The 18162-nt window shown below is 36.5% G+C and overlaps 1 protein-coding gene and 1 long non-coding RNA gene across 2 annotated transcripts in view; both read left to right on the forward strand.

Annotated features, from left to right (window-relative positions):
• Pdf (Pigment-dispersing factor) overlaps window positions 1-7489 on the forward strand; it is a 7967-nt gene extending 478 nt beyond the window's left edge. Inside the window, exons 2-4 of the mRNA XM_067100957.1 lie at window positions 3792-3888; window positions 5459-5652; window positions 7399-7489. Coding sequence (XP_066957058.1) covers window positions 3793-3888; window positions 5459-5605 — 243 coding nt within the window. The 5' untranslated portion in view covers window position 3792 and the 3' untranslated portion in view covers window positions 5606-5652; window positions 7399-7489. The remainder of the gene's footprint in view (window positions 1-3791; window positions 3889-5458; window positions 5653-7398) is intronic.
• Window positions 7490-9797: 2308 nt separating this feature from the next.
• Window positions 9798-17946, forward strand: LOC136836462 (uncharacterized). The gene is made up of 2 exons (XR_010852400.1): window positions 9798-9991; window positions 12202-17946. It is a non-coding gene; the product is annotated as an uncharacterized lncRNA (long non-coding RNA).
• The last annotated feature ends 216 nt before the right edge of the window (window positions 17947-18162 follow it).

Here is an 18162-nt window from a genome sequence, read left to right on the forward strand (position 1 = left end):
ACAGGGAAAGCCTCTCAGGTTTCAGTTATAGTAACTTATAGTGACTGGACTTGAGTAGACAGCCAACTCGCTTCTTTGCACAAAGTAAATTTCTGGGGATGGGGAAAAGCCATGAGAGCTTCTCAAACTATAGTTTACAGGAAGACCTTCTCAGACTTGAGTTACTGGAGTTTCTGTAACGTATAGTGACTGGACTTAAGTAGACAGGAAAACTCTTGAGGCTGTCAAACAGCATTTTACAGGGAAAGGCTCTCAGGCTTCAGATTATGTAGTTTTTTTTAACTTATAGTGACTGGGCTCGAGTAGGTAGGTAGTGTTTTGAAGGAAATTCCTTGAGACCTCCTTAAACTATAGTTTACAGGGAAGGCCTCTCAGGTTCCAGTTACTGGAGTTTCTGTAAGTTACAGCACTGTGACTGGACTTAGTAGATAGCCTGCTCGCTCATTTCCACAAAGTAAATCTTTTTTTAAACATAGTTTACAGGGAAATCTTCTCAGGTTTCAGTTACTGGAGTTACTGTAACTTCTCAGCCTTCAGTTATAGAGTTTCTGTAACTTACAGTACAGTGACTGGACTTGCAGATAGGAAGTGTTTTGAAGGAAAACCCTTGAGACTTTCTCAAAACTATAGGTTACAGGGAAAGCCTCTCAGGTTTCAGATACTAGAGTTTCTGTCATTTCTGTCACTTACAGTGACTGGACTTGAGTAGATAGGAAGCCCTCTAGGGCTATACAGCCGTAAAATGGAAAACTGCAGCATCTGCAGAATGTTTGAAATTGAGATAAGCCAACTATTGGGCTCGTGACTAATACACAAGTTACTGCAGTTTCAGAAGGATTCTTCAATGCTTTCCACTAGTATTTATGGGGTCCCATTTGCAGTATCTGCAAAATCAGCAGTAAGGCAAGGGAGTATCTACCATTTTGCTGTTTTGTATTTTTGCAGATACTTCAGTCCTCCATTTTAGGGCAGTATAGTTTCTGGAATTACGAAAAGTCACTGGAAAACTCTCGTAGGTTTTGGCTTTATAAATCTCTGATTTTTTAGTTATATTCCTCTGATGAAGTTAGCTATTTATCTCACTATTAATCACAGTGCTCGCTCATTATCAGTTTGAGGTTATGACAGTTGGAACAAGATTCATTTTATCGAATTTAAGATGGCTAGCGCCTGCCGTAACAGCTACGTCAATTTCGTGATTATTAGTTTATTAAAATTATTTCTAATAAGAGTCCCTTTTACTGTACCTCCATTCATATTCTCTTTCTCCCATCTTACTTTCCACCCTCTCCTAAAACTGATTCACATTGCAACTGTTACTTTTTCCTCCTGTTACACCTTTCTAACCTTTTACTGTCAATTTCCATTTCAGCGCTGATTGACCTCACTGGTCCCAGTACATGGCTTTTGGCCTAATTTCTGTATTCAGTCCAGTTCATTCAGTACAGATATGTTTAAATATCAAGTGATTTTGCCCAGACTCTGTAATCGTTGCATAATATCTGAGTGAAATAACACAGTGAAGGGGAGATATTGCACTTAAATGAGAGTGAAACAATAACTGTTAATTACCAGTCATTATGCCCGCACGGGCTCTTTCTTAGCAAGAAGCATGTAGGAAGTCTTTATACTTATTTTTTGTGAAAAGTGGCATTATTGAGACTTAGAATTTCATGGAAACTATAGCATTAACTTCAGAGATATTCCTGGTTCCAGTTTTCTTCTAATCCAACTAAGTGAATTTGTGAAGAGCTAGCCTGACGGGTGTTGCCAGGTCGCTTTAAGAAGACCAGGAAATGACTGAGGTATTGCTAGACTGAATAGGATAGAAAGATATGAGTGATATCAGTCTCAAAATGAGTTTCATATGTTGCTTTCCTTATTGTGACTAAAGCTCCGGAATTCTCTTCCTGCTTCTGTTTTTCTTGATTCCCATACTCATTCTTTCATTGAGAGACAGTTTGCCTATCATCCTCACCATTCTGTCGTGCTTTTCATTTTCCTTTATATATATATATATATATATATATATATATATATATATATATATATATACATATATACATTATAATTTTAATGACCTGTTGGAAGTAACTTCGTCTTCATGCATATGTATGGTTCTGTGTTCACAGTGAATCTTTTGCGTATACATAGAATATATTTATTTGCCTCCGTTTTTCAATTTGCTTTCCTTGAGTGCATTAGTGCATTGCTTGTGGGCTTATATTGATGTAATCATTTCATTTTTATCACACTGCAGTTCGTACTCGTTTTGACAAAGTAATTCTACTTAATTTGACAAGGCTTTTATTAATATAATTATTTCATTTTTGTCACATTGCAGTTCGTAGTTAATTTGACAAAGTAATGAATTCCCTCTGCAGTTTCCTTAACGTAAAATTTACTAAGTTATTGTAATTTTCGTGTCTTATTTTCATTTGCGTTCACTTAAGGTCATTCTGCATTGCTTTACAAGTTTTTATTGAATCTGATTACTGCATTTCTGTTGCTTAAAGTCTAGTATTATCCTTTGGGGAGCTTGAAACAAATAGCTTATTTAATATAAGTTAGGAGATCAAGTCTGTTTTTATTCAATCAGTTTGGGAAGAAGTCGGTGAAAGGTATGTGTTAGGCATTGCAGAGATCAATAATGCATCTCCTCTCTCTCTCTCTCTCTCTCTCTCTCTCTCTCTCTCTCTCTCTCTCTCTCTCTCTCTCTCTCTCTCTCTCTCTCTCTCTCTTGAAATCCGGCTTTCTGTTCGGTGAATGTTTACACTTTTTGAATAATAATAATAATAATGCTCATCCAATTCTTTAGAAGAGAGAGAGAGAGAGAGAGAGAGAGAGAGAGAGAGAGAGAGAGAGAGAGAGAGAGAGAGAGAGAGAGAGAGAGATTAGCTGTGGGTAGCGATAGTGTATTTTGTTCACGGGTGTTTTTGAAATAAACTGAAATCTTTAGAGGAGAGAGAGAGAGAGAGAGAGAGAGAGAGAGAGAGAGAGAGAGAGAGAGACGGATATTTCAGCTGTGGGCTGCGATAGTGTCCGAGCGGATGTATAGATTGGTTGATAATTAACTTAACTGGCGTTGCGGATGGGAGTTCATTGACGTGTGGGAGATGCAGATGACTCCTGTAAAGCGTTTCAGAAATAAATTTCAGCAGGATTCCCTTAGTTACAAAACATGAGATGGTGTAAAAATACCAATTATTTTTCCTTCGAAACGAGAGAATAGTCTGTGCGAATTCAGTTATGTGTATTTTTACTTCATTGTATATTCAGAATACGTCTGTTTTGGTCACTGCTTGGATGGGTGACCGCCATTGGCATATTGGCTCCCATGGCTGAAGTAGGAATATTGGCTTGGGTTTGGTAGGCTTGCAACAGACCTTTGCAGTCTGTTGTGAACAGCCGATAGTCACTATGATGAATTTTTAGTTTGTTAAATTATTGAGAAGTTATATGTAATTATAATTTTATATATATTTATGTATGTAATTATAATTACATATACCTGGAGACGTTGACCATGGAAATTGTGACGCCAGTCCCCTTTGAAAGAGTGTCTTAAATCTCTCCCGAGAGTCCAGTAGATTAAGCCAGTGAATGAAAGCTCTAATATCTACCTCTCTATTCACGAAAAACAGAATTTAAATTCTAGCGTTGCATGAGCTAAGGTCAGATGCATATTCATGTTCTTGTTTACAATCCTAATAACAGTTTCACCCCTTTTTTCCTTTCATCATGGTCGTCTCTGTGGAACGTTTCGTGTGCGCTCATCTTCGCATCTTCAGGATGCAAACCGGTTTCATCGCAGCTCTGGTGGTGTTGGTGGCTGTCAGCACCATGGTGACATCTGCACAGGAGGAGCTGAAATACCCTGAACGCCAGGTAGAGTAACTGTGAGACTTTGGTAATAATAGTAATAAGTACAGTGACCTAATGGGGCTTACGTTCAAAACTGCCAGTGGTTGTTTAACTTTTTCAACTCTAAAGAATAACTGTAAGTCTGGAAGACCTTATTGTAGTCAGGGTTAATATATAGTTAAATTGAATTGCATTTGAGAATGCACCATTTCCAGTGGTTTGTTTAACTATTTCAACTTTATAGAATAACTGTATGTAAGACCTTATTGCAGTCAGGGTTAATATATAGTAAATTGACTTGCATTTGAGAGTGCACCATTTCCAATGGTCTGTTTAACTATTTCCACTTTACAGAATAGCTGGAAGTCAGACCCTATCATTCTCAGGGTTAATATATAGTAAATTGACTTTCACTTGAGAATGCACTATTTCTTAACTATGTTTTTCCAAATTAATTTATAATAAAACATTGATTATCGATGGCCTTCCCTAAGTTCTCTTACTTATCAATAGTTTTTCTCTTTTGAAGTCAGTGGGACCTTATCATACAATCAGGGTTGATATGCAATACATTTACCTGCCATTTGAGAATGCACCATATCTGGGTTATCTTTTCCAAAACTACTCTATAGTAAACCAACTTTTATCAGTGGTCTTCTCTTAGTTCTCCCATTTATCAAGTTTTTCTCCTCCTGCCTTCCTTTTTTTTTTCCATAAAAGTAACTGACCTTCCTTTACTCATATGCATTATTTGCTCTTTTTTTATATTTTCTCTTTTTTCACACGATTATGGGCATTCTCGCCGTGGTACATTACTAAGTAGTTTTTAATGGTTTTGAATCGTAATAATATTAGTTGTCCACTTCATAATGTTCGCTAATACCTGAGGTAGAGAAATCCCCATAGATGAGAGTATTACCTGTTGATCATCAGTAGGGTAAAATCCCCATTGAGAAAGGAATGAGTATTATCTTTTGGTCTTCAGTAGGGCTAAATTCCCATTGATAAAGAGATGTGTATTGTAATTGGTCCTCAACAGAGAAAAATCCCCATGGGTATAGAGATGTGTATTGCCCATTGGTCCTCAGTAGGGGTAAATCCCTATAAATAAAAGGATGGGTATCATCTTTTGGTTCTTAGTAGGGTTAAATCCCCATGGGTATAGGGATGTGTATTACCTGTAGGTCCTCAGTAGGGTTAAATCTCCATAGGTATAGAGATGTGTATTGCCCATTGGTCCTAAGTAAGGGTGAATCCTTATAGATAAAGGGATATGCATTATCTCATGGTTCTTAGAACAGTATGGTGGTTAAATCCCCATGGGGATAGGGATTTGTATTGCCCATTGGTCCTCAGCAGGGTTAAATCCCCATGGGTAAAGAGATGTATATTAACCCATTGGCCCTCAGCACGGAAAAATCCCCATGGGTACAGAGTTCTCAGTAAGGTTAAATCCCCAAAGATATAGGAATGTATATTAACCCATTGGTGTTCAGCAGGGTAAAATCCCCGTGGAAATATGTATTAGTAGTATTAGAAATAAAAATAATAATACTGCGTTTCTTAACCTCCCCCTGGGGGCGCGCCACCACAGGTCGTAGCAGAGCTGGCTGCCCAGATCCTGAGGATAGCCCGAGGACCCTGGGGCACCGTGGCCGCCGGCACCCACAAGCGCAACTCCGAACTCATCAACTCCCTCTTGGGACTCCCCAAAGTCATGACCGACGCCGGACGAAGATAGATTCGCAAATCTTGAAAATGACGCCACTGTCCCCGTTTAGTTTATAGGTACGTTCATGCAGGAGTCTGCGTTATTATTATTATTATTATTATTATTATTATTATTATTATTATTATTATTAATATTATTATTATTATTATTATTATTATTATTATTATTATTAGAATATACTCATAGTAGCATGAGCCTTGAATATATTAGAAATAAATCTCTACAGATTCCCGAAAGTTATCCGTACAGATTTATCTTTAAATATATGTACACATACATAACTGTGGATTTGTTTCTCCATTATTATTATTATTATTATTATTATTATTATTATTATTATTATTATTATTATTATTATTATTATTATTATTATTATTCAGAAGATAAACCCCCTATTCATATGGAAAAAGCCCACCACAGGGGCCACTGACTTGAAATTCAGGCTTCCAAAGGATATTAAGGTGTTCGTATTTCAAACTGCAGAGTGACACAAAGTTGCCCCCGGTCGGTTTATAAGTATGTTTTATTATTATTATTATTATTATTATTATTATTATTATTATTATTATTATTATTATTATTATTATTATTATTATTCAGAAGACGAAGTGTGTACGTCCTCGTTTGAGTAGTGAGAGTTGTAGAGCTTTTTTCCGAAGTTCAGTAGAGTACTTTTCTAAAGTTTAATCTTTTGGCTTGCAGTTTTTTTTTTTTTTTAACAGAGAAAGCAAAGTCAATTTTTCGTATTTTTTCCCAATACTGTTTTGATTTTCTTGGGAAGAGAGAGATAAATCTTATTTAATTTTCTTGTTTATATTTATCTCTATTGTTTGTATAGATAGAAAATTAGTACCTGTATTTCTAGAAAGCAGTAAACATGTGTCCTTACCATTTTATAAAAGCGACACTTCTCTAAAAAAAATATCACTGTAGTAGTTATCAACAAAAGCTTCATTTCATTAGTGAACAAACTCCCGCAGGGGGCTACCGCCATCATTTCACCTCACGCAATGCACTGTAGGCATTACTTAAGGTTTTTTCAGCGTTCCTTCAGCCCCCTAGCTGTAACCCCTTGCATTCCTTTTACTGTACCTCCGTTCGTATCCGCTTTCTTCCATCTTACTTTCCACCATCTCCTGACAATTGTTTCCTAAAATGGGAGAGTGCAGTATCTGCAAAAATACAAAACTGAGAAAAATGGTAGATACTGCAGTTTTCCCTGGCCTTACCACTGATTTTGCAGATACTGGAAGTTGGACCCCCTAAATAAAGCACTGAAGAAGCATTCTGAAACTGCTGTAACTTGTGTATTAGTGTTTCACGATCCCAATAGGTGGCATATCTCAATTTCGAAAATTTGCAGATACTGCAGTTTACAATTTTAGGGCAGAATTGTTTCCCAGTGCAACTGCAAAAGAATTTCCTCCTGTTACACCTTTCAGACATACCGACTCTCAATTCCCTTTCCAGCGCTGAATGACCTCAGAGGTCCCAGTGCTCGGCCTTTGGCCTAGATTCTGTATTCCAATTAGTAAACAAACCAGTGTCTAAAACTTCTTCTTCTTTATCCCTTCGACACCTACCTACTCTCAATTCCCTTTCCAGCGCTGAATGGCCTCAGACCTAGATTCTGTATTCCAATTAGTAAACAAACCAGTGTCTAAAACTTCTTCTTTATCCCTTCGACACCTACCTACTCTCAATTCCCTTTCCAGCGCTGAATGGCCTCAGACCTAGATTCTGTATTCCAATTAGTAAACAAACCAGTGTCTAAAACTTCTTCTTCTTTATCCCTTCGACAGGATGAGACTTGCCTGTGACGAGCCTCTCTCTCTCCCATCGTAAGGGCGGACCATCAACACCGGAATAAATGTTGCAAAGCGAATAAATTAACAGTTGTCTTATTAAACCCCCCCCCCTACCCACCTCCAAATGCTGGACTTCCCCCAAATTGTCCCAGCAGCAAAGGTTCTTGACAGAAGCTATTGAGTTGCAACTGGCGCTCACAACACTATAGAATATTTCATTGGAACACACATGAAACAAGTGTGACTTCCTAATTATTGTGCAGAGTGATTGATGCAATGCCAGGTTGCAATTAAATAAGGTAATTCTAAAGAAAATCAAGTGAATTATATTGGTGCCAACAGCTATGTATAATATTCTTGAGAATGTACAAGAAGCTAAGTGTGCACAATTATTGAGCATATATAATGAATATTTATTTAAATACAGTACATAGAATGATAAATGGAACATAAGTTTGACTAAGGTATTATTATTATTATTATTATTATTATTATTATTATTATTATTATTATTATTATTATTATTCAGAAGGTAAGCCCCTGTTCATATGGAACAAGCTTATAAAAAATGTGGTTTTCATTTGAAATAAGGTACAGAAGATAACAGGAAATGCAGAAAGAGATCTGTTATTAAGAAAGACAATAAATAAATACATGAATATATAAGTAAATGGTTTAAGGTAACAATGCATTACACCTCTTTAGCTTTTCAAGTTCCAATTGCCCTGTAGAGGGTTAGTGCCGACAGTGCACCTCATGCGGTGCACTGTAGGCATTACTTAAGGTCCTCTGCAGCGTGCCTTCCTTCGACCCCTAGCAGCAACCCCCTTCATATTCTCATTTAATGTACCTCCTTTCGTATTCTCTTTCTTCCATCTTACTTTCCACCCGCTCCTCACAATGGATTCATAGTGCAACTGCTTTGAGGTTTTCCTCCTGTTACACCTTTCAAACTTTTTACTGTCAATTTCCGTTTCACCTCGTTGGTCCCAGTGCTTGGCCTTTGGCCTAAATGCTATATTCAATTCAACTCTCCTTTCAGTAAGTATGTTTACCAGTTCTAAATTACACTTTAAGTACAATCACTAATTTTAAGTAGATTTCATTGTAAACTGACAACCTGTGAACCACCATCTTGAACGTGTGATAATTCTCTGTGAGTTAAATTGTTTTCCAAAAGTCGTTGGAAGAAAAACTCTTACATTGTCAAACGACATAAACCTACAATCGTAAGTTATTTATAATACTGTCATTATGTTGGTATCACTTGTATCGCTTTCAGTTGGAGAGGAAGGTACAAGATAGCCTCTTTGCCAAATTTATTTTCTGTTAAACAAATGAACTGAAAACCTGACAACTTGTGTAAATTCTGACTGCCAGATGCCAAGTAAGTGACGGAAATGTGCTTTTAATACCACCATCTGCATATACATACATAAATATATGTATATATATATATCTGTATGGGAAATTGTATACACATTATAACAAGAAAGTATGATATTAATTCGTAAACATTCACATGAGAGGCCACACATTTAAGAAGTATATATATCTTGCATATTACAATCGTGTACTGTAGACTATTCTAAAGATATTTGTTTCTTTAGTTTTCAGTTGCTGATCTGCCTAGCTACGGAAATTTATTATTATATATTGCTTTAAATCATACAATGACGAATTTGTTAGGGCAAGTTGCTATATAACAGTTACCCTTTAAAGTTCAAAGTTTCCTCGTTTTCTGTAATTTCGTCTCTCAAGGAAGTGGAGCCGCTGCAACGGTTTTTTTTTTTTTAATATTTCAAATGTCTCCGATATTTACTTCTTTTCACTTTATTACTGCTGTTACTACTACATATTACTACTGCTACCACTACTATTTCCGTGACTTTAAACTTAGGAACTTAGTATTATTACTGATTTTTCTTTTGCAGCCGTCTCCCAGCTTGGTAAAAGTAGGCAGATATAATGTCAGACTGTCGATATTTTATTTAATAATTTGAAGTGTTCTCTGCATTGCTGACCTTTGTTAAACAGCGCCTAATTTAGCATAATTATTTGATTTGAATTCGGGATGAGATCGTTGAAATTACATAGGAACAAAATTAAAATAATAGGGAGACGAAAGCTTGTAATACTACATTCATATTTTACGACTGTCTTGGGTATCTGCCATCTGTCTTTTAAAACTAGCTTTAGCTTTTATATCGCAAAAAGCTATACTTCAGTATCTATTAAATTCTCATGGTTTTACTTCCTTATTGTATGGCATTCATTAGCAAACCATTTTACAGTTGTAACCACAGTGGAGTGCTGTAAATTATGCCACAGATTCAAAGTTTAATCGATTTTGGATGCAATATATTAGTTATACTATCTCAAAGGACCCTGGAATCACAGTCTTTTCCCGTCCCGTTCACTTTCTTCTTAAATAGAAGAAAGTTCTTTGTGATCCTTGATTTTCACTGGTTGTCCGTCTGGGAACGAGCTATGGATCTAGTCTCGTGGTGCGTTGGTGTACGTGGCATATAATTGAATCCCTGAACTAATTTAACGCCTTTTATCATTCGTGATGATATTGAGATGAGTAAGTACTGGTTCATTTGAATGTTTCGATGCTAAATGATTAAATTAATAGGTGAAATAAGACGTTAGTGCTTAGGCTTCTTTTTTTTATTATAGTAAAAGTTAGCCTAAGTAAATAAGTGACAGCTTAAACCGGCATGAGCCAGTGAACCTAGACCTAAGATATTTCAATTGCTAAGATATTTAGATCTGTAAGGTGGCGTAAATAAACCCAATCCTAGTTTGGTGCAAATTACAATGACTGCTATTATTAACTTTATTAAAGTAGGCTTTTAGATTATTAGGCCTGCAACCTCTATAGGCCTAGTCTCCATATATGGTAAATTCACTAAGTCAGGCTTATGTAAGTATGCGTGGGTGCCACTGTTTATCTATGGTTCTAATTAAACATTTGAATATATTAAATCTACCATTAGGGTATGGGGATTCGTGTGGTGATATTTACTCGTGACTTCGTGGTCTAGCTGGGCTGTAGCTAGTACTAGTAGGTGGTCACAAGGCGCAAGTGTGATATCGGCAGTTTTCATTTAAAAAAGAAACAAAAGCTATGAAGCATAAAGTTATATTCTTTAGACCCATGAGGACAATAAAGGTTAAAAATGTGCCGTTCTACTGTTTTGCGGGACTGTGTCGGCTGGGTATCAGGGGAGATGGAAGTCCTAGACCGACCTGGGTATGAGCTATGCAAAGCGAGGTTGGGAATTAGTGAAGATTTGTGGAAGACAAAACACAGGAAAGACAATAATTGTGGAATTTGAGTCCTTTAGCATTACGTGTAGGAAACAATGATGGTGATACTAGTTTCAGATGCATAGCACATGAATTACTTTGTGTAAAACATCCAGAACAGAGTAAAGAAAGCTCATTGGTGGAAAGAATGTTTAGGGTTATGAGAAGATACTGGGATGTCTTGTTACAATATTACGTGAAGTTGAGTTTGAATACACGAGTGATGTATATGATAAAATTAAGATATTGCAACTTCTTATATCTAACGATGTGGAAATAATGCTCAAGAGTGGTTGCGTGACAAGTGCAGTTGTTATAATACAGGTACTTATAATTGTGTATATAAATACAGGTGTGTGTAAGCGTAATATTTTGAAAGCAAATATGCGTATGTCAGCCATTATAACCTTGTGTGTCTCGTGTTGGGCCGGGCCTCAGGAACTAGATTTTGTATCATAGGCTTCCCTGGGATCTCTCGTATTCCTTGAGGGGACTTAGTGTGTCCAGCGTTTTTGGGGGCACACTGTTTGCGCCCTTTCTTTCGTGTATCCCTTCTATTTATCGTTTCTGTATGGATGTTCTCAAAGTTTGTCTATTAGAATTCTTTCTGCCTATTGTCAGTGGATGACTTTGGTGCCTTCGATCATCTGTGCTAAGGTTGGTTTCCTGTTATAGTCGTCTGTTCAATGTTGGGAAAGGTAGGGGTTACCTCTGTGAAGCCTTCCTGTTAGAGAGAGAGAGAGAGAGAGAGAGAGAGAGAGAGAGAGAGAGAGAGAGAGAGAGAGAGAGAGAGAGAGAGAGAGCAGATAAATCTTATGAATGGTTCTATTCTTCTTGACCTGGGAATTACCTCGTCGAGGCTCTCGTATTTATTAATGTCTGAGATATTTAACGAATATCAGATGAAAGGTAGGGATTACCTCTGTGAAGCCTTCCCTTTTTGGAGAGAGAGAGTATTGATGTATCTACCCTACTCAAGTGGTGTTGCCTCGACGAGGCTACCCCGTTTAGTCCTTGTCATTATTTGGGAAGGTATCATTACGCTTTTACTGTAACTATTGAAGACGTAAGCATTGACTCTCTCTCTCTCTCTCTCTCTCTCTCTCTCTCTCTCTCTCTCTCTCTCTCTCCACTACTGTCTTCTGTTACGATTGTATTGGTTCCTGTACCTCCCACACCCCGCCTGATATAATTGTGGATTTTCAATATAATACAGTTTAATTACAAAATTGTGAAGTTTTTAACACTTTTTTACTACAGATTACTACCATTGTATTGGTTCCTGTACCTCCCCCCCCCCCGCCTGATATAATTGTGGATTTTCAATATAATACAGTTTAATTACAAAATTGTGAAGTTTTTAACACTTTTTACTACAGATTACTATTGCAAGACAGTTATTTAGCCTTAGAACTTCTAAATGTGTGAATTCTTTCATGTGTTCAATATACATTTGTCTATAATTTTTTCTTTCGTTTCCAGGATTATGGTATACGGGCAGCCCTGGAGAATGGAAAGAGCTTCCAAGATGAGTGATCATGTCAAGTCGGCTCTTTTAAGTGTTATCAAGAAGAGCCACTGATTTCCTTCTGATTCCTCTACTGAGAAGACTCATCGAGACTCATTTAAATCTTTTAATAATGTGTAGAATATTGTGACAAATCAAAGAAAATATTTAAGGTGTTTATTCAAAAGTAAAATGCCCTTGGCCACGTGTGAGAACCTAGAGTTTTTCTATCTAAATATGTATCACATCTGAAATGGTAGCCTGCCAAAAATGTATCATCAAAATGTAACTGTCACAAAAGTCTAAGCTGAGGTCAGTTAGTCTGGGCGTTATTGTCTGGTGACTTAAGATGTTAATGTCTTAAACTGGGGCGTGATTGCCTGTTAAATTGTCTGTTGAACTGGGGTGTTACTTTGCTAAATCCGGGTACTACTGTCTATTAAATCGAGGTGTTACTGTCCGGTAAATTGAGGTACTGCTGTTTCTTAAATTTGGGTGTTACTGTCTGTTAAATTTGGGTGTTACTGTCTGTTGAATTTGGGTGCTGCTCTGTTAAATTTGGGTGTTGCTGTCTGTTAAATTTGGGTGTTGCTGTCTGTTAAATTTGGGTGTTGCTGTGTTAAATTTGGGTGTTGCTGTCTGTTTTTTTTTGGGTGTTGCTGTTTGTCAAATTTGGGTGTTGTTGCTGTCTGTTAAATTTTAGTGTAAATGTCTGTTAAATTTGGGTGTTGCTGTATGGTAAATTTAGGTTTTTATGTCTTAAATTGAAGTGTTACTGTCTGTCAAATTGAAGTGTTACTGTCTGTCAAATTGAAGTGTTACTGTGTTAAATTTTGGTGTGTTACTGTCTGTTAAATTTTGGTGTGTTACTGTCTGTTAAATGTTGGTGTTGCTGTTTGTTGAATTGGGGTGTTGTCTGTTTAATTTGGTGTACTGTTAAATTTTGGTGTGTTTTTGTCAAATTTTTGGTGTTACTGTCTGTTGAATTAGGATGTCACTGTCGGTTAAATTGGGGTGGTGGTGTCTGTTCAATTGGGGTGTTACTGGCTGTTATATTAGGCTGCTATTGTCGATTGAATTAGGATGTCACTATCTGTTAAATTGGGGTGTTACTGTCAGTTAAATTGGGGTGCTATTGTCTGTTAAATTGGGGTGCTATTGTCTGTAAATTGGGGTGCTAATGTCTGTTAAATTGGGGTACTATTGTCTGTTAAATTCTTTTGTTATTTGTCTGTTGAATTGGAAAATTACTGTATGTTCAGTTGGGGTGTTACTTTCTGTTAAGATGTCTGTTAATTAAGGATGTTACTGTCTGTCAAGTATGGGTGTCAATGTAGCACATTAAATTCATGTACTTTTCTGGCTTGTAAAATTTAGCAGAAAGGAAGATGGGACCATGTTCCTAAATGGTGTTATCAACCTGCCAAGGACTCTAAGAAAGAATTACCCAAGCACTCTGGAAACTGATGATAATCTTCCTCCTACAGTTAATCAGCTTTTTCCCTTTATAGAATTCGAAGTGTGAAATGAGTTCTCCCTACAGTCTTCTGTCTATGACACTGCTGAAACTCCTTCCTATCTGGTGTAGGTCGTCGTTTGTGCCCTGTTTTATAATTCTTTTGCTGCTGCTCCTGATCTATTCCATCTTTCTGGATCTGTTCTTGTTAACCGTTCCTTTCCTCCTCTCGATATGTGTTCTAACTATTTCAATCTTTTGACATCTGTTTTCCCGCCTTTCAACACTACATCCCTTTGCAACTTCACTTCCAATTTGATCTTGACAGTTGGTCGTGGGTTATTAACTTATTTTGACAACCAGCACACTGGATAGTCCAATCAATAGTTTAAGACGACCATGTCCACTCCAGACTGGCGTCTTCATTTGATGACCAAAACTTTCTTTCATTGTGGGCCATTTTGTTAAAATAGGTCTTGACTGTTAAGAGCAGTTAGTATGTATGCTAAGCAACGTACAGTGTTCCAGTTCCTTTATGATTGCCCTGGTTTATAAACTGTTTGGTCAAGTTGTAAAATTGGGATTTTTTTTTCAAAGAGAATTGGGGATTTTGGTATGCGATGTAGCTTGACTTTCATGAGATGAAGATAAATTTCACATTGGCATTTTGGCAAATTCATGCGGAGTTCGCACTGGCATTTTGGTCAGTTCTTTTAGAGTTCACACTGGCAATTTGGCCAGTTTTTTCCAGAGTTCACATTGGCATTTGGCCAGTCCTTTCAGAGTTCACATTCACATTTTACATTCACATTTTGGCCAATTCTTTCAGAGTTCACATTCACATTTTACATTCACATTTTGGCCAATTCTTTCAGAGTTCACATTCACATTTTGGCCAGTTGTCTCAGAGTTCACACCCAGTTTGTCTGCCTTTTTTCTTTTCTTGGCCTTAGATAGATCAGGTGACCCCTCACAGCCATAAAATGGGATATACTGTAGTTGTTCAGTTCGTGTAGCAGTGCAAGAGGAAGAACTGGTTGCTTGAGTAGGTAACTTCTGAGGACTGGTAATAGCTGACACCATTGTTCTAGATAAAATTTATATTGTTGGAAGGACAGGAGTAGTCAAATTAAATTTCTCAATAAAACTTGATTTCCCTGTAACCTGGATAGTAATTATCATTGTTTCATGACTGTCCAAATTTTGCTTTTATAGTTTTCACCAAGTTTGACCTGTTATATAATTTGTAACTGTGAATTGTTTAATGTGCATCTTTAGTGTGTTTTATATGAATGTCTTTATCAAATTTCCATGGCACAAGTCTGACTTATTGCTGAATTTATGAAGTAATGTGTTTTGGCCATAAATATTCTGTCAGTGTAGTGCAGAGGCTTGGTGATTGATGTGAGCTTCGAATGCACAGTGTAAAGGCTAGTTGAAGATTAGAAACAAAGTGTGAGTAGCTAGTGTTATGTTTGTCAAGTGTTAGACGATTATATGTATATTGTTTATAGTATATTGTTTATAGAAGTAAAATTGAGCTTGAAATTCTGCCTGATCCGTAACAGCTGAAGTTGAGATGTTTTTGTTCAGGAACTACTCTGGTAGGAGGGGAGCAGATTAATGTCACCATTGCTTATGGTATGGGCTGATGCTTGCCAAGGTTAGATTTAAAATCACTAGTGTTCCTTCCTTCCTCTGTGAAGATAAAACTAAGGGTGACCGAATATAATTATTTCTGGAGTTTAAATAAAAAAAAATAAACATAGAATATAGAATAAATAATTTTTAAGGTTCATGCCATAGCCTATAAAAAAATTAGAAGTTTTATCTAAATTGGCATCACAGATGGGAGGGATATTTCTCTCTCTCTCTCTCTCTCTCTCTCTCTCTCTCTCTCTCTCTCTCTCTCTCTCTCTCTGATCTAAGCACTGTAAATTTGGAGCTGCTGTTAAGTATTCAAAATGCAATACAGTAAAGGTAAAAATAGGTAACATAAGTTTCTCTCTCTCTCTCTCTCTCTCTCTCTCTCTCTCTCTCTCTCTCTCTCTCTCTCTCTGATCTGATCTGATCTAAACTGTCTGTAAATTGGGAGGCACCAAAATTCTTTATAGATAAAAATGAGTTTTTCCGAAGTAGAGTATTCTGAAGATAGAATGTATAAATAAAAATTCATATGCAGTAGGTTTTTCCACTGGGTAGGTGTGCAGTATATATCAGAACTTAGTTGTAGAGGTAGTTTGAGAATTTTTCTTTCAATTAGAAGTCGCTGTCAGAGGAGGAGGCATGTTGTGGCCAAAATACATTACGTAAACGTACGATTGATTTGTAACACAATACGATACAATATAGGATTTAGGCCTAAGACCAAGCGCTGAGACGTATGAGGCCATTCAGCTCTGATTTGTCATGAAGTAATGGTACGGCACCTGTTAGGCAATCCTGTTGTTGACGTCGCTGTAAACATTAAGTTGCTCAAGCAATATATGAATTTTAATATTTGCTGTTAATAAAGTCTTGTATATATTGTTAGAGGTATGATTAGAGTTTAATCTTCGTTTTAATAAAGCGTCATCGTAACTGACATAGGTAGGCTGATAAACATTCACCTATTGAAATATACCTGAAAAGGAAGTTTATTTGCTTTTAAAGTTAGTTTTCCAGTTACTACATAGAAACCTGAACCTAGTTTAATGACTAGGATTTTGTCAGTCTTCATGATTTTAGTAAAGTTTAAAGTATTATGTCACGGTTAGCGGAGTATAAGGCATTTCCAAGAATGTAGTACTATGAATGTTTGGTTTAAGAAACAGTCGAATTGCTTAGTCATTAAATATGGTATGTTTGAGATGCTGACGAAAGTAATATGCCAACATTTCTAAAAGGTAGCAAATATTGTCCAATGAAATAATTTTCAAGGGGATAATGTAGGCCTATTGGTTGTACGTTTTGGTCCAAGGCTGGTAGGTCTAGATTCTCTAGAATGTTAGTCAGACATTAGGTACGTAAAATGGGGTCATTTTCTGAGTGGTGAATGTTCGACCAAGTACGATGTAATGTAACATTTGTTTTACAAGAGTGGATAGTTTGGTAAAATTACCTACATAGAGGGAAGAGTTCGATCACATTTTCTTGAATTTTAACTAAATTGTAACAATGTCGTTACTTGGAGCTTATTTAGGTCGTGAGGTCTTAAATGTTTACACGAAGTCACCAAAAATATTCAAAATCGTAGCTAAGTTTCTTTTTGCAAAACTGAGGAAAAGTCTAACTCATCAGCCTATTCTGCATAGCCATAATACATTCATTCAACAGAAATCAGCGTAGGTATTCGGAATAAATAGCTCATGAATTTATTTAATAAAAATAGCAATTGTCATCAACAGCATTGTCAATGGTTGGCTTTTTAGAAAGTGGTTCTAAACAGTAAATTATTTTTATCAGCTCACTGTCAAATTGTAATAAATACAATGATTTAAGTCCGAGGACTGAGTATCTATCACTAAGATCCGAATCGTCTTGCCGCCTCATAAGCGTGAGTGATACGGATTTGGTTACGTTAAACTACTTGTGATATGGTTAGTGTTTGCAAAAAGTATTTACAGAACAAGCAATTAAGTCTTTTCATATTGTTAAAAGTCGCTTCAACCGGAGTTTGTTAATAATTGCCAAAGGTAAACCCAGTCTTAGTACAATAGGCCTATTTTTGCTTTGGTGTGTATGTATTGCACTTCTAAATTTGATTCAAGTAGCTTTCAAGAATGGCCTAATATTTGAATATTTTGAAGCACGTTCTTCCTGTTTGGTTACAGCTTAAAAAAAGCGGCTATTTCAAATAATTTGTGTAACTTAATATTATTCATGCTTAAGGTATTTTCGAAATTGTGGTAAAGGTATACTTAAACTGTTGGCTGCACTTAACTCGTTACAATTCGACTATTGACTTTAACGCTTGAGAATGTATAGTGTTGTTGTCTTTACTGATGTCAAACACAATCTTAGGGAAAATAACGTTTTTAGCATTGCATGCAAACCAAGAATTTTGTGTTTGGTTTCTGGGTCATAATTTTCATGTCTTTTAATGTGACCAATGTTTAAGTTTAGTAACATTTTAGTTACATGGTCCTTTTATTATGTAGAGAAATTTCTCGATGTCTTTAATTTTGTACTAAATTTTTGTCAAGGTCCTCTTATACAGAATATAAAATGTATAATTCATTCTATGCAATTATAATTTTGAGAAAAATAAAACACCATATCTACGGACGCTCTTTTATTCATTCCAAATCAAACAGATTTTCAGAGCAAGGGAAGGTTACTACTAAATTTTGAAAATAAAAGTACAATTATTTTTTTTAACTCCCTCTGAGCCAGCATCACAATGACCTGGAGAGGGAGAGAGCAGTGTGTTCTCAGCAGAGGTCAGCCAAGTGGGTGTAGCCTCCATTAGAGCAGAGGTCTCGGAACAGCTGCAATTGGT

The sequence above is a fragment of the Macrobrachium rosenbergii genome, chromosome 56 (genome assembly GCF_040412425.1).
Source record: "Macrobrachium rosenbergii isolate ZJJX-2024 chromosome 56, ASM4041242v1, whole genome shotgun sequence".
NCBI lineage: Eukaryota > Metazoa > Arthropoda > Malacostraca > Decapoda > Palaemonidae > Macrobrachium > Macrobrachium rosenbergii.